The 15,874-nt window shown below is 39.1% G+C and overlaps 1 protein-coding gene across 1 annotated transcript in view; it reads left to right on the forward strand.

Annotated features, from left to right (window-relative positions):
• Positions 1 to 6,187: 6,187 nt before the first annotated feature.
• Positions 6,188 to 15,874, forward strand: part of EGF (epidermal growth factor) — a 58,179-nt gene continuing 48,492 nt past the window's right edge. The window contains exon 1 of the mRNA XM_053976752.1: positions 6,188 to 6,601. Coding sequence (XP_053832727.1) covers positions 6,475 to 6,601 — 127 coding nt within the window. The 5' untranslated portion in view covers positions 6,188 to 6,474. The remainder of the gene's footprint in view (positions 6,602 to 15,874) is intronic.

The raw sequence follows: 15,874 nt of genomic DNA on the forward strand, positions 1-15,874 counted from the left end.
AGTCTGACCTGGAGCTTCCATATTCATGCTCCAACCAGCAATATGGAATCTGTTCAAAGCTTTGAAGTACAGAACCATTATCTAAAAGCTAAATATAATGTGGGTTTTGCTTGTGCTTAATGCCCCAGCTTTTTCCCCTATTGCTCTTCTCTCCTTGTCCCTGTTTAGATGGAGAGCTGGCAGCTGTGGCCTCAAGCAGGGTGTGTTTGGTAGCTGCAGGATTTGGATGCCAAGTCCTGGGATATCATGCTCACAGAGGCATTTGGGTCTGTGATAGGCTCTGGCACTGCACTGCCTGCAGCTGTGAGGCTCCCTGAGGTGGTGTCAGGTCAAGCTGTATCCTGCATGGCAGAGCCCTTGCTGATCACTCCGTGCCAACTGCTTCCCAATTTGGTATAAGAAATCCACTCTGGCCACTGTGGGTAGGGTCTGACCCCTATTTATTATTTTGCTTTTGTTCTATGTTGCACCTGTAAAATTGTCTGACACAAGAAATAACATTACATCAAAAACTTGTACTTCCAAGTGCAAGTTTACTTTCAGCAGGCTCTGAGCAAATATTTCAGGACATGCTCAATGCTCAAATATCTACTAATCAGGAAAAAGTTTCTTCCAGAGATCTCTTGAATCTATTCTGTGAATTGTAGGAAAATTGAACATTCCCAGCAGCTAGAAGTATATTTTACTGTACCTGCTCTTGGTTGCCCACCAATTCATCAGTGAATCCCTCTGACACCAGCTGCATGGACATTTGTAGGAAAATAATGAACTTCCACAAAGAGGATGTGGCTTGCAACGTGCTCAGAATGTCATTGCCTCCTTCAGGGTGTTTGAGTACGGCAGCAGCTGGGAGAATCCTGCAACCTGCTTTGCAGGAGCTCAGTACTGGACACTGGCAAGGTCTCAATTCTTTCTTGAATTCCAGTTCAAGACTGGAATTGTCTTGAATCCAAGACAATTCCAGTCTTGGATTTACCTCAGGTGCTTTTGCTGTGGAAAGCTGACTACAACAATGCCTGTTTCTATGTCTACTCCTATTTATTGTCCATCTAGTTTGATTCTGTGTTTAAGGCATGCTAGACAGTTTTAAGTTTATGCAGATGTGGGTTTGTGTAGATGTGCCAAACTGGTGTTATAGATGCACCAGGTGAAATGGAGTTAATTGGACAAAGTGAACTGGATTGGTAAGTGCAGTGATTCTGTTCCACATTGCCAGCATGGCAACTATGAAACAAAACTATAAAATATTCCCTGCTCTTTATTCTCAGTGGTCATAAGAAAAATAAACCATCTGAAAAGGTCTGTAATGAGGTGGGAAAAGTTGACTAAAAAAGTAAATTTAATTATTCACCTCCCCAGGCCAGAACTTATGGGATAAAAACCATAAAAGTAGCAATATCTGTGATAGATGGACTTCAAATAAGAGCCTATGGACTGACAGATAAATTCCTAATCTCTTACTGGTATCAGTGTAAATGGTGAGTCCTCAGGAACTCTAAAACTTAGTGAAATTAGACTTCAGCCAGTGCCTTTGTTCTGAGAGCTCTGTTCTGAGAACAGCTGTTCTAGTATGTGTACTAGAAATCATTTTGCTTTGAAGGAAACTGAGCTATCCTTGGGATGGAAATAGCAAAACACACAGAGAGGATACATTTTTTAGTCTGGTAGTGAACTAATGCCATACCTGTTACTAAGATCCTTTGTTCTCACATAGCAAGCTGCATAGATCTTATTCATGGTAAAAAATGACTTGCTTTATCTTCAGTTTTTTCCACCTCAGAGAGCCAACTGACTGTTTCAACATGCTATTTTAACTACTCCTTCATGTCTGTTAACATAGAGGCCTGAATTAGTCAACTAACATTGATAAATGTCATAAGTCAGTAATGTGCTATGTGGCTTCCCCAGAATGTTTCACTCTTGTTCTGGCTGTCAGGATAGGAGAGAGAGCATATTTAACTTTCTGGATCCTTCTGTGGTTTCCAGTGTGGTCTACCTGATGAAATAAGTATTTACTATATAGCAGCTGGTGAAAGTTTAAATGAAACTGCTTTTAAAAAGATAGTATTGGCTATAGTTAACAGTATGCTTTAAACACAGATTATTTAAACTTTTTCTTTTGCTTAAGATCAGTTTGTAGTAGGAAAAAAATGTAACCACAGCAGAAAAATTATGGTACTCAAACTTCCAAAAAAATCCAGTGGATGTTTGTCATAATTGCTGCAGTGCAACAGACAACTGGAAAGAGATTACTTACAATAACACTTGGTTTTCAAAAAGCTTTCATGATTTAAAGCCCCACTATTAATTAATTTTATTAGTAAATTAAATTAAAACATCCTGCCAGCCAAATATAATCTCCATACTGTTGAAGTGATAAGTGACATGCTTGAGGACAAAGCCAGGATGGCCATCATACCTCAGGAGGAGATTTCAGGCATTCTTGCTTTAGGAGATCGCTGGAATATGCCAATCTCTCATGCTGTGCCTCTCTCTGCTCAGACAGGCAATTTAGTATTGCATAATGTCCCTTTTGTCAGAATTATGGATGATGCAGGCTGAACCTGCTGAAATGACATTAACAGTACTGAATCAAGCACTGTCCTGTCAGAGAAAATACAGTGATCAGTCAGCTAGCCCCACACTGACCCTCAGGTCAGGCTTCAGCAAGTAGGTGTAAGGCAAGCTTAGGCAATTGTTGGGTGTTTTTTTCTGAAGACTATGAGAAATCCCCAGTACCATCACGAAAGTTGCTTGTGTCAATCAGCTGCTTCTCTGGTGGCAATACCTTTCCTGACAGAATGACACGCATGTGAGCATCTTGTCCCAGGGGCTGGCAGATTTTCTGGGGCCATTGGAGAGGTTCTGCAATCTGTTTTGTGGGATCTGAATGTTCCTCACTGCTCTGTGCTATTTGTACTAGAGATAGCTGCTACACATTTCCTATGATACATCAGTGAATTCATATTTAATAATTAACCTGTGTTCGTGGTAATTTGGATTATTTTGATTATAAAATATAACTTTAACAACATTGGAATATGCCTAAGGCCAGAATTAGCCTTTCAGAGGCTGACAGAAAAAGTCCGATTGCTGACAAGCTAGTGCAATGTGTAGAAAGAAGGAATAAAAGCCAATATATGATTTAAACAATGTGTTTATTAATACAATGGGAAGCTGAGGGAGGGCTGTTTCCTCCACAGTTTAGAAACAGTCAGAATATACTGTCCTTGAACTAGAGCAGCTGTTTGCCTAGAAGCCCCCCTGTATTTGAATTGCTAGCTGATCTTTCCCAACTTTGGTAAAAAAAGCCTTCCAAAGCCAAAAAAGATAGTAAGAATTCAAGAGAAAGGGTTAAAATATTTATTTGCTGTTAGTTCATAAATGTCTTGAGTCAGCAGGTCAAATTCAACTAAATTCTTCACATTTGATGAACGGGGATGATTTTAAGATCATTGGGACTGATTCTGCAGTGACCCCTGCAAATTAGACTGTTGAACTATTTTGGTCTCATTTATCATAAGAGTGCCAGACTAATGTAGATTGCTGTACTTAATACCTGAAAGTGAGCACTATAGTTGGCTTTTTAGAAACTCATTTGAACAACTTCTGAAATGCTAAATGACTTCAGGTGTAAAGGAATTATTGTGAGCAGTATGCTCAACCACTTGGTGAAAAAGAATATGTCTTAAAAGTGTAGGTGTGGCACAGCCTGATGCATTTAATACTTTATTGAGCACTTTCTGGTTTGTTTAAGGGGAGGTGATTGGTTCTATCTACTTCCAAATGGATAGTTACCTTCTTTGGCCTAGATCACATCATATAATACTGTGGGTTTGGTAGCTAGTTCTGGTCCAAGTTAAATTTGGGGTTTAAGGGTAAAAAAAAAAATATTTCCACTATTAAGATGTTTTTTCTTCCTGTTTTTAAGCCATTCCTATACTTCTAGGATGGTAAAATGAACAATTTTATTACCGGGTCTCTACCTGGCTAAAGTGAGGGGTTCTCTTCCTTCAAAAAGAGTTGTTGGAGTATTGACATGCCAGAGAATTCTACATTTACATTTGATTTAGAGGGGAAAAAAATGAAATTCTGGGATGTGCTGTGTTTTGTGTAAAGGCAAATGTGGAAATGGAGCAGTGGGGGAAGATTGAAGGAGATGTTCAGAAAAGACAATGTGTGTAAATGAGAGACAAAAAGAATGTGAGACAGAAATTGTTTCTGGGTTTTAAAAGGAAAGAGAGAGCTTATTCACTTTGTCTCCTTCAATAAGTTTGTCTGAGTCTGCCCTGGAAGAGGTCAGGGATGTGCTGGGACGACCACCCTCACTGTCTGGCAAACATTCTGCTGGTGGCTGCTCACAAAGAAGTGACACATTCCTTTTAAACTCTTACAGTTGCTTGCTCCTAGCTTAAACAGTGAAGAAAATTGTGTGAGGAAGAATTGATGACTGCAGAATTAGTAAAAGAGGTTCATGTGGAACATCCCACAGTTCCTGAGCAGGATCCTGTAATCCTACATGGGATGGCATTATACTGTGCTTTCACATTGTTTGCCCTTTTGTATTCTTGGGTACTATTTGGAGAAGCAAATGCTCTTTGGCATGAGTCTGGTCCTGCATAATTTACATTACTGTTATTGTATTTTATAGCATAGCATGTGGGATAAAGACTGGCTTCTGAACAGAGTATATGGAAATGTGGCTGCCATTTGTCAGTCTAGATTTAATTGCAGTGGCTGTAGCAGTGAAGACTGAGAGACTGGAATGTGCCTGCACACAGACAGAAACATCAGGAAACAATTAACTTTTAATGGAGAGTGGCCCAATTTATAGTCAGGTTTTAATCCTGTTTTCCGACAGTACAAGTCTGGACTCTTATCGATTCGGACAAATTTGAGGAGAGGAGAGGAGAGGAGAGGAGAGGAGAGGAGAGGAGAGGAGAGGAGAGGAAGAATTCCAAGAGACAGAGCTTTTACAGCTGTAGGTACCTTCTGATGCTGCAGCTCTATCCAGCTGTTGTGTTAGTATTCATTCCAGCACAACACTCCAGAAATAAAATTTTAAAAAATCAAAGGAAATAAAAAAAGTGACAGAACCAGATTGCCTCACAGTAGTCAGCTCAACAAAGCCTGGCACAGTCAACCATTTAAATGCATGCTTAAATCTCAGCACTTTCAAAATTCAGTAAATATTAGAAGCACAAACTTATGCTTGTACTTTAGAGCTTTGCTGGTCTGGGCTGGACTGGGAAAAAGGAGTTTTTTTTCAATGCTGAAGAATTATGAGCATCTGGAATTTGTCTAGTTTTTATACCTCAGTGGAACAGGTGTAAATGAGCACTGCACCCAGCATCAGCCTTGTGCAGCATCAGTGTACATATAAATGTCTGCAACATCTCTGGGTGATGCAGGCTCAGAATGTGTTACCCCAGTCTCTGACTACAGATATTCTTCTGGAAATGCATAAGGGCCAAATTCAGACCTGAGAGGGAGAGTTTTAGTTCAAAATTGCAAACACAAACCCTGGATCTGAACTTGACCTAAAGCTGATTTGGATTTCCAGTAAAAATATATCAGAGAAACCAGAGGGATTTTCCCCCCTGATTTTTGCATGAAATGTTTTGGTGACAAAATTTGTTTCTGGTTGTAAAACACATGATGATATTAAGAGGAATGCAACTAATCATGACTGAACAGGAATTGAATAAATTTGCCTACAATCTCTGTGGAAAAAAACTTAGCTGGCAAGCTGCAGGTACTTCTCAAGCAGGAGGCGTTGCTTTTCTAAAGAGACTGTATTTATTATGGGTGGCTGGGTATCTGCATGCTGGCTCAGTTCCCTGTAGTAAGGAACTGACCACATTACTATGTGCAAACACAGGGTTCACTCAAGTGGTACTAAAAAGAGAAGAGGTGGGGCAAGCAGAGCTTTAAAAAGAAAAGGGGAGTCCATCCAAGTCTGGATGTAAAAAACAACTGCGTTTCGGAGAGGGACAGTACCTGGAGATTTTGCTCCCTGCACTCCACTGAGAGCTGTGCTGAAGAGTTTTCTGAATTCTCTGCTTTAAAGATTTAAACAGCAGCTTTGTTGCAAGGAAATTTGAAGAGATCCTTGTGAGCATGGCTTTTGAGCTGTGTTAAATTTGTGGCAAGAGTGTCAGGCATTTCATACTTGGCTTTCAAAAGAGAAAAAAAAAAAAAAAAAAAAACGAAAGAGAGAGAGAAAAAAAGCCCTGATGTGTGTGGGGAAGAAATCTCCCAGGAATTTCTTCAAGGTTGTAGTCAGACACAGTAAGGTCTAAAGTGACAAGAAAAGCAAGGCAAAGATAAAACTTGAAATTGTGATAAGATGTCTGAGCCTAAAGTGACAGATTGCAGAAAACTTTTGGGATTACACATGCTCATCTTGTCCTGGATATGACTGAATACAAGCTAGTTTTTCTCTAGTGACAGCTCAAAAAACCCCTCAAGATTATGTTTCTCTTCCTTGTTGCTTTTTTGCCAGTGGTTTTTAAAATTGGTTTTGTCAGCCTCTCAGCTCTGCAGCACTGGAACTGTCCTAATGGATACAGATTAAAGCCTGAAAATTCTGCTTGTGTAGGTAAGTTGCTGAACATTCCCAGAAAGAAAAACTGCATTTATATTCTCTTAATTTAGCTTTATAATTTTTGAAAAGATTTTTTACAGATTGCTTGTGTGTTGTACTGGCAGATCTGGTAAAACAGCTTCTCAATATCTGTTGCATTTCAAAATGAATAGAACCTTTTTTTCTTTCAGAAATCAGCACTTGTCTGTTGGTTTAACTATCAGAAAGCAGAATAGGTTTTCATATGATCATTAAGAGATATGAACTGTTCTCCAGTTACCAAAAGTCCTTGCCATAGCTTTAGTGTCTCCATAGTTTCAGTACATGAGCATGCATGTATTCATGCTTCAATATATGTAAAGCTTGAGTACAGATGTATTTTTATATTTCTGTATACATATTGAAGATTGTTTTAATGATTCTGTATTAGTATTCATTTAGATGTGGGCTAGATAACTTTAAAAGCTATTTTTTCTATGCTCATTATTACAGGTAGATGTGTGTTTTCATGCTAATAATGCATCTCATGAATAGCAGGTGTGCTTAATACTGTGGTAGGGAGGTCTGGGAGAAATGTGCAACACTAACATTCCTGTAATAATCTCCAGTGATTTGGAGCACGTAAAACAGATTCCAATTTATGAAGTGTAAGACAAAGGAAGACAGAACCCTTCTCCCTCCCCTGCTACCATGAGGTCCAGTTTTTTCACGAAATCCAGAGCCAATAAAGTTGTGAGCTTTGCAGTTAGGAGATGAGGAAATGCTCTGAAAGGATTCAAGCAGCTCCTCATACTTGGAGTTAATGCTTTTGCCTTAGATTCCTTGGGCTTCAGAGGCTCTGATTCAGTTCTTGTCATGATTCTACTGATGCAGTAACAGGTGCTTCCTCTGTGCTGTCTGCTAAGAAATACCATCTTGTAAGCACAAAATAGAAGCCTGCATGTTAAATGCTGTCAAATTGAGGGGAGAGGGACTGGGTATTTTTTATGTGTACAAATTGTGAACCTGACTGAAGGTTTATCTGAGAGCTAAACACACCTTGAGTGCTCCTACCCTGATGCTTCAGTTCAAACAACAAGCACACTTCTGAAATTAATCTCCATATTGCCACCTCTTACTATGTTCGCTTCAGCTTGAAAAGCACTCTCAAGGTGCACAGACTGGACTCCCTTTAGGCAGACTTAAACCAGAGGATGTCCCTGTAGGAATCATCTTCCCTCTCTGCTGTTGGTGGCCATTTGGTCCATGGGACCAACCAGCCTAGGCCTGGTTCTCTGTAAGCTCAGGCTGAAATACATGCAGTGGGTGTGCCATATCCTTAGCAGCTGTTGCTGTTTACACAGCCTTTCCTATAGATCCATACCATTTGCTAGCATGTACTTAGCTTCCAAGAGTTTATTAGGATGTCCATTAGCTATGGCTTCTGCATTACTGGGTTTCCCAGTTAAGAGCTTGTGTATAATGGGAGAATCCTATTGAGAAGAAGGGAATTGCTTGGCTACTGTTCAATGAGTCAAAAACCCACTCTAAATATTAATATGTAAAAGGCTGCAAAGGCTTTTTTTTCCCCAGTAGACATATTTTGCACATTGACTCATATTGCTCTTCCATTAATGAAGACATAACCTGCTCCGCATAAAGTCTCTTCTGTTGAAAATTACCTGCTGTATAAATGAAGAACTCTAGCACTGAAACAGATTGGCCAATAGCTCAGCAAACTCTCCAAGAAATAGCAGCAGAAGAAATCTCCTGCATAAGAGTTGATGTTACTGTGACATACTCTCAGCAATTCCATATGACACAGAGTAAGTGAAAAATGAGATGCATTATGGTAATTTTCCACTTACAGGCCACTGGATTGCAGGGGATTAAGCAAAGGTGAAATTTTGACATGAAATGTAGGACTGCAGGATGCTTTGGTGTAAAGGATTTCCCTTTCTCTTTCCTCCGTGTCCTGGACACACAATTGGTGCTCTGAGCAGAAGACCGGACGTGTGAGATTCTAGTTCAGTAATTATGTGAGACAGAGGGTGCAGTGGAAGCAAGTGGCAGGAAGCTGGAGGCAGGCTTTGAAGGTAATACTGGAGATAAAAGTGGTGAGTGGGAGATGTGATTCATACCACTGAACTGTGAACAATGACAGCAAGCTGAATTGTGGCTTGGCCACCATTCTTAGCAAACTGTAATAGATACACCAATTGCAAAATGTTCGTAATCATCTGAGGCTGTGGTGGCAACCTGCCAGCCATAAGGATTCCCCTGAACTGAGAAGGTGTCTGCTCTTTGTTAGTGAACTGTTACAAGTGATACTTGCCAGAATGTGTGTAGGCTTTTCTAGATCTGTTTTCCACACTGCGGCTTAAGACAAAGGTCTAGGTCATCTTCTTACATTGCTAAATAGCTCACTCCTTGGTTAGTTCCTTTAATTTCTACAGATACTCAAAGATCAAAGCCCTCCTCATCCTGTGGAAGTATGATGAAATCTAACCCTAAATGTCTCACATAATTTTATACAGTTATTTTAAGAGAGATTTTTTGAATCCTGACTTTTTATGACAAGAGAGAAGGGGCCTTTCTGAAGCATTGTTTGTCCCAAACCAGCAAGGCTTATAGGAAAGAAAGTATGGGAGAAGAAATCACAAGGTCAGAGCAAAACTAGTCTGATGAATGAACGCATAAAGATATTGACATGTTGCGGTACAATTGGAAGCACTTGTGCAATTTTTGACATGCCATCTTGAATTAATAGCTTATTTTAAGATGCTATGAGGACTGTGGATCAGTCACCTTCAATAACTCCTGTTTTGTGGACCCCAATGGAAACACAGAACTTTCTACCTCTGCAAAAAATTAATCTGGCCTACAAAGGTACTATTATTGCGACAAAGAAAAAAATATATGCATAGCTGGTCCCAGATGTAAGCATAACACAGTGTACCAGAGGATGTGCCTATGCCTGCTGGAATCAGTTGCCTTGTGCCCTTCTGAAGAACCATGTTAACAACAGCATTTTTTATTCTCTCATGGTGCATAGATGCTTTCCCTATTCAAGACTGAAAATGTTTTCCACATGTTTGTCTGAGAAAGGCCCTAGAGAAGCCTCTTGCATTATTAATTTTAGAGTAGATATTAATGTCTGTTAGTCTGGGGCTACCCTAGGCAAATATATTATCTTCTGGGTACTGCAAGACTGGAAGCGTACTTTGGTTTCAGGGCTGGCTTTAAATACTGTGTAAGTTTGAAAAATGAAGAAAGATAATAATTTTTAAGATACCCAACAGTATTGTAAAAAAATCTTGGAAGAAGGCAAAACAAAACCCATATTATTGAAGTTTTGACTAATCATAGGTTCTTAAACTCAGCACATCTCTACCAAATTCTGACATTAACTGCTGAGCCCTTGTCACTTCTACAGGGGTAACATGCTGCTCATTCCTACAGAGCTACAGCCTGCAATTGAAGGTGACAACTGCAGCTATCTAGGTCAGCTCTTCTGGTCAGCTGCTTCCTTCTGTGTGTCAAGCTTTACTCTTTTCTTTCTTCCTGTTCACCTCTCTCCTACCATAGAGATGAGGAACATTAAGTTATTACTTTTTGTTTTACATCTTTAAATTTCCCTAATTATCTAAATCCTGTCTTCACTTCACTCCATACTTCTGAAGACAAGCTGTTAAAACTTCTTGTGTGTATTCTGAGAAATATGAAATGCCAAAACTTTTTAAACTCTCCTTTCCTTCTATGCAAACATCTCATAAGGAGCAGTAAGAGCCAATGAAATGGGCAACTGTTCCATACCCCTGTCATGACGGGGATAAACCTGATAAGATGCCTCTGCTTCCCTCTGTATTTCAGAAGAGCTGCAGTGGAGGTGTGTTTTTTCCTTGTTTTCAGTAGCTGTCTTCCAGCTAGCTCACTTCTTATTATACGGAATTGGAGAAAGGAGCTTGTAAATATTTTTACCAAATAGCAGTCAGGAATTCTTGAACATGGGTCTGAACCACAGACCAATTAATGAGAAGATTCACATTCAGCTGGATCCAGCTGAATGTGGAGAAATACTATCTTCAGCTGTAAAAACTTGGATCAAAATAGGAAAGAGGTAAATATGTTACAAGAAAAGACAGAAATGGCATCACACATCACATGACACCTAATACTAAAGAGGGCTAAGGGGCAGGCTCCTGACCCAGTGACTAATATTAAAAAAGTCATTGTTTTGCCCAGTGTAAAATAGCAGTTACTAATTTCATATTCTGTTCTAAAAAAAAAAACCACCTGACAACTTTTTAGTACTGAATTTGAAATCTGATTTTAAAGGGAGCTGGATGACAGTATTTGATGATGGCCTCCATCTTTGAAAGTAATAATATGTTGGAATTTGCATGATCTGGGAAGTAGAGGTGTATTTTGTAGCTACTAATTTATACAGAGACTTTATTTCACATAGAATTTATTTAAAGGTAGATTTTTTTTCCATTCTAGTGAACAAACACTTGAGATTGGAGTCCAGAAAGGAAAAAAAAAAAAAAAAAAAAAAAAAAAAAAAAAAAAAAAAAAAAGGGGTTGTTCCTGGGGATTTTTTGCTCTTTCTGTACAAGATGCCTACAACTTTTTTTTGACTTTATACTTGATAAATCATATGTTCTCACTTGCTGTCATATCTGTGACATGATCATCTCTGGGCTGCAAGACACCAGGAGTTGTAATGCCCTCATTGTGTTCATATTGTATTTCTCACCATCGTACATGAGCATTTTACAACCTCTACCCTCTCAAAAATTGTGAGTGATCAGGTTGTATTTTAAGCCTCATTTAAAATTGGACATAAAAGATACTGAACTGTGCATAATCTGTTCCATTTTGACCTGCTGATAGCTGGAGTGTCTTCTTCCATTTCTAACTATCTTCTGTTCTTGGAGCTGGATGCTTTAATCACAATAGATGAAAGAGATGGGCTGCTTTCTTTGTCACCCAGATGAATGTTCATGTTCGGCCTTGTTGAAAAGATTATGGTGGTGGTTGGATACAGCGGATTGAATTAATCATGAGTCCAACTCACCAGGAACTAGATTTGCATGAGGTTATTTGAGTGTATGTATCTGCCCGTATACTTTATGTATATAACATATGTATTTGGGGCCATAATGAAATTCAAGTTCTGGCTCACTGTGGTTTCTCTGTGTTCTTGCCAGGCATACTAATACTTCAACCTTCTGCAACCAGAGCCTTTCTCAGGACTCTCAATAAAGTAGTATATTTGTATGCAAAGTCTTTGAGAGCTGCCAACATCGTGATGACATGATTCATCGTTTTTGCTGATTCTCAAGGCATTTTTTGCATAAAGAAGTCTTTGAGAACTAAGCAGAAACTCATTCTTCCTTTCAGGGCTGGCTGTCAGGGCACTGCAGACAGCTTTTGTGTTCACTAAGCCGATTTCTTTCACAGGGTAAAGTTCCCACTGGGGGATATGGTTGCCAGGACACGTAAAACAGCTTCAACAGGATGCAACTCCATGCTCTCCTTTGGCTCTAAAAGTGCGGATGAAGGCACTGCTAATTACACCTGATGGATGGTTTTATGATTGAGTTCTCCTAAACCTTAAAAACCAACCTTTTTTTGTTTATTTTGCTTTGGTTGATTGGTTGGTGGTTTGACTGGTTATTGGTTAGTTCAGTTTGGGTTTTTTGGTTAGATTTTTTTTTTGTACTTTAAACAATGAAGAGAGGGTGTTAAGCATAGGATCCTCTTCCATTGTTAAAGCCATAAAAGCTAAACATTCACAGCTGTGGCCTGTTCCACAATAACACTGTGTCTCTTGGCTCTTCCCAGTTACCACTGGAAGGGCACTGTCCAGTGGCTGAGCTGCCTGTGGCCCTGTGCTCTTTTATTGGGCAGCTCTCCTTCCATGAGAGCCATTCTTCAGCTGGAGTCACGGCTTACTTTTCAGTATGTGTGGGATTTGCTTTTACTGTGTGAATTTTGGTGGTGATGAAAATGGACAGGCTGATAAACCTGAAATCTTCTCTTCCCATTTACTTGGGAAAGAGTGTAAATTCCTGTAGCCTGATCAATCAGTGTTCTCATTCTTGGGCAGTCAGTTTTGTACACTCATATAAATCTGGAAAATCCCCCCTAGAAATAAAGGGTCATTGTCCTTTTACCTTGATCTGTTGCTCAGTAACATGTATTTCGTAAAGCAAGTCTTCCCAGTCTGACCTTGATTTAGAATATTCACTACCTTCAGGGTTTTCCCTCATAGCTAGTTCCCTTAGTGATTCACCCTTCCTGTTAAAATGTGAATTTAATGTCTGGATGTGAATTCCCTGGCTTTAGTTCTCAGCTATCACTGCTTGATAAATTGTTCCTGAACGAGATTATAGTGTCTTTTAGAAAATCTGCTACATTTTTCTTTGTGAAGAAGTTAATTTGTGGTGCTTAATCCTTCTTCCAAACTTCTTTCTGATAATTTAAGCATTCTGAGCTCTTGAATTTCTCACAGAAAGGCACTTTTCTTTAGCTTTAAATCAGGCTTTCTATCCTTGTTGTATACAGTGTCTAATTTTTCATGATCCTTTAACAACCTTTATCAGAGAAATACAAACAGCATGCTGTGGCAAACACATTTCTCTCTCGCTCAGGATTTTTCATAGAGATTCACAAAGAGAAAGAAAGAGAAAACAATTTCTATTTCTGCTCCTTGTTTTTCTCTTGTGGAATGTGTTTGGAGAATTGTTTACCTGGAGTGATCGCTTAGTTGGATCATGGTGGATTGTTTGGGCCTGATGGCCAATCAGATCCACCTGTGTCTGGACTCCCGCGAGAAGGTCATGAGTTGTGTTAGATATGGTAGGTTGAAAAAGTAAGTATCTCATTTTAGTATCTCCTTTAAATAGTATATTAATGTATTATAGTATAGTTATAATAAAAAAATCATTCAGCCTTCTTAACTGGAGTCAGACATCATCATTTCTTCCCACCGGGTTCACCTGCATTTACAACAGCATGCCAATATAGTCTGACTACTGCCATATAGAAAAGCACTTTTTTTCCCTCACAGTCATTAATTTCTCCTGTGTTTATTTGTGTTGTGATTTGAATTTTCTTGCCCAGTAACATGCTAAGAGGTCAGCTTTTTGTCCATTATGAACACAAATCCTTCTCAGAGAAAGCAATCTTTCAGATCCAATCTATAGGCCAGGCCTATTTTTTTTACTCTTAGTTAATGTGTTCTTTATTGTGATTGAATAATGGCTTATGAGATTAAGCTTCACATTGCTTAATCAAACAACCTCTCTCTTTAGCAATCCTATATCTACACGTTTGCCTTTTTCACCCATACTTGTAATTTCCACAGAAATAACTTCAGGCTCATTTAGAAAGCTATTACTGTCATAAAAGTTATTGACAAACTTAAACTACATTATCAGCATTCTCACACCTGCTGTGGTGCTGGTGGCTGGATCATGTCAAGTGTCCAGCTTAGTCAGTTCCTTGATTTAATAAGCAGTGCATCAGAGAAAGAGTGGCAAACAGCGTTCATGTTTGACACTGACAGCAGCTGGACAAGGAGCTGAAGTCCTCAAAGCTCTCCCCCTTGGGCTATTGAAGAGCCCTTTAGCTTCAGTGACATCCAGGCAGTGTTTGCCAGGAGTATCTAGTTTTAGTGGTGACCTGGGGCCCATGGTGTCTGTAGCACATTAACACACTTATAAGCCCATCAAACCTTCCTAGAGGGGATTTGGAAGAGTTTCTCTTTTAATGCCGTGGAGAATGGAATGTACAATCCTACAACATGTGGGAAAATATGCTCCTGAAAGCTGATTGTTTGGAGAAAATTGTGGGTTAGAATTAGAGTACTTTGTGGAATTACATTGCTGAAAACACTTCTGTTTATCTTTGTAATCAAACAGGAATCAGTTGCACGTGCTGATTACATTTCATATGTTGTCAAATGAGTTCATCTTCTGCTCTTCGGAGCACAAACTTGTGGGAAAACTCTGTAAATAATATGGAAGCTTTCCCTACTTGGTACAGACACATTAGGTGTCTGAAAAGCATTGACATTCTTTTTGAACACCTTTGATACTTGGGCATGGAAGAAAACCCTTTGAACACTTCTTTTTAATAGTTTCTTAAAGCAGCTAAGGAAACGGGTTTGCAGAGCCACAGGGTATCAGTGATCTGCTTGTTTAGGTCTCCCTGAGTTGCTGAGAAAATTTCTTTCAAAGTCTTTTGTGAGTTGGTTAAATTGCTGTTCCTTGTAACCAAGGTGCCATTCTTTAAGGGAATTCTCACATAACACTCACAGACCTAGTTTTGGTTGTGAATTCACAATCCCACTTATTTAAATGTATCTATTTAAAACAAAATGTGTTGATTCCTTTATTCCTGCATGTGCTGAGTCACATGGTAAAGTACAGAACAAAAGCCACCGATATCAATGAGAATTTGGGCAAGAAAATAGCTGCTCCTTAGAGCAACCATCACACAGTAGTTGAAGAAGGAAAATATACAATAAATATAGCAGCATATGGTGCTGTCAGACGTCAAGTACCTTGGGAAGTTAATATTAGATGTGTTTGTTTTCAACAGGAAGTAAAACTTATCTCAGTTTTGTGGGACAATTATCCATGGTACTGTGGATTTCTTTTCCCCTTAGTATAAACTACAGTCCTCAGTGGTAATCTTTTTTTAAAATAGATTCCTTTGATTAGGACTTTCTTAATAGCCACTTCTTCAAGCCCTGATAAAACAACACAAATACTTCAAATATCTTTCAATTCCTAAAGGTTCTAGCCTAACCTACCAGTTAAAATTCTAGTTTCTAATTAATTTGCTAAGTGCCTTGGTTTGGGCTTGTGTCTGACAGAATACAGTGGGAATTTTAGTGTTTTGTATGTCTTTTGAAATTTGACTCAAACAAAAATGAGTTCAATGTTGAGCTCAGTGTTGTGACAGTCTGTTTTCTGCTTTTGTTTTGCAAAGTCTGTTAATTTGTTGGCAAAATTATTACTGTTGAAAAAGGGACAAAGATAGAAGCAAGCAGCTGCAAGCTGCATTTGTATAGCAAATAATAACACAAATCAAGACAAGTCTGTTCCCTGTGTTTGACCAAGTAGAGACCAGTGCTCAGACACCAGGGAGAAGGATAATTTCCCTTGACAGTCAAAAAAAACCCAAAATAAAAACCCAACACCCTCCAAAATCACTGTGAATGTGAAAATGATAAATTACCCACCCCCCAATAATTTTGAAACCAATGCATGAAGGATTGGTTCCTCCACAGCC

This window comes from Vidua macroura, chromosome 4 (assembly GCF_024509145.1).
Source record: "Vidua macroura isolate BioBank_ID:100142 chromosome 4, ASM2450914v1, whole genome shotgun sequence".
NCBI classification, from domain to species: Eukaryota; Metazoa; Chordata; class Aves; order Passeriformes; family Viduidae; genus Vidua; species Vidua macroura.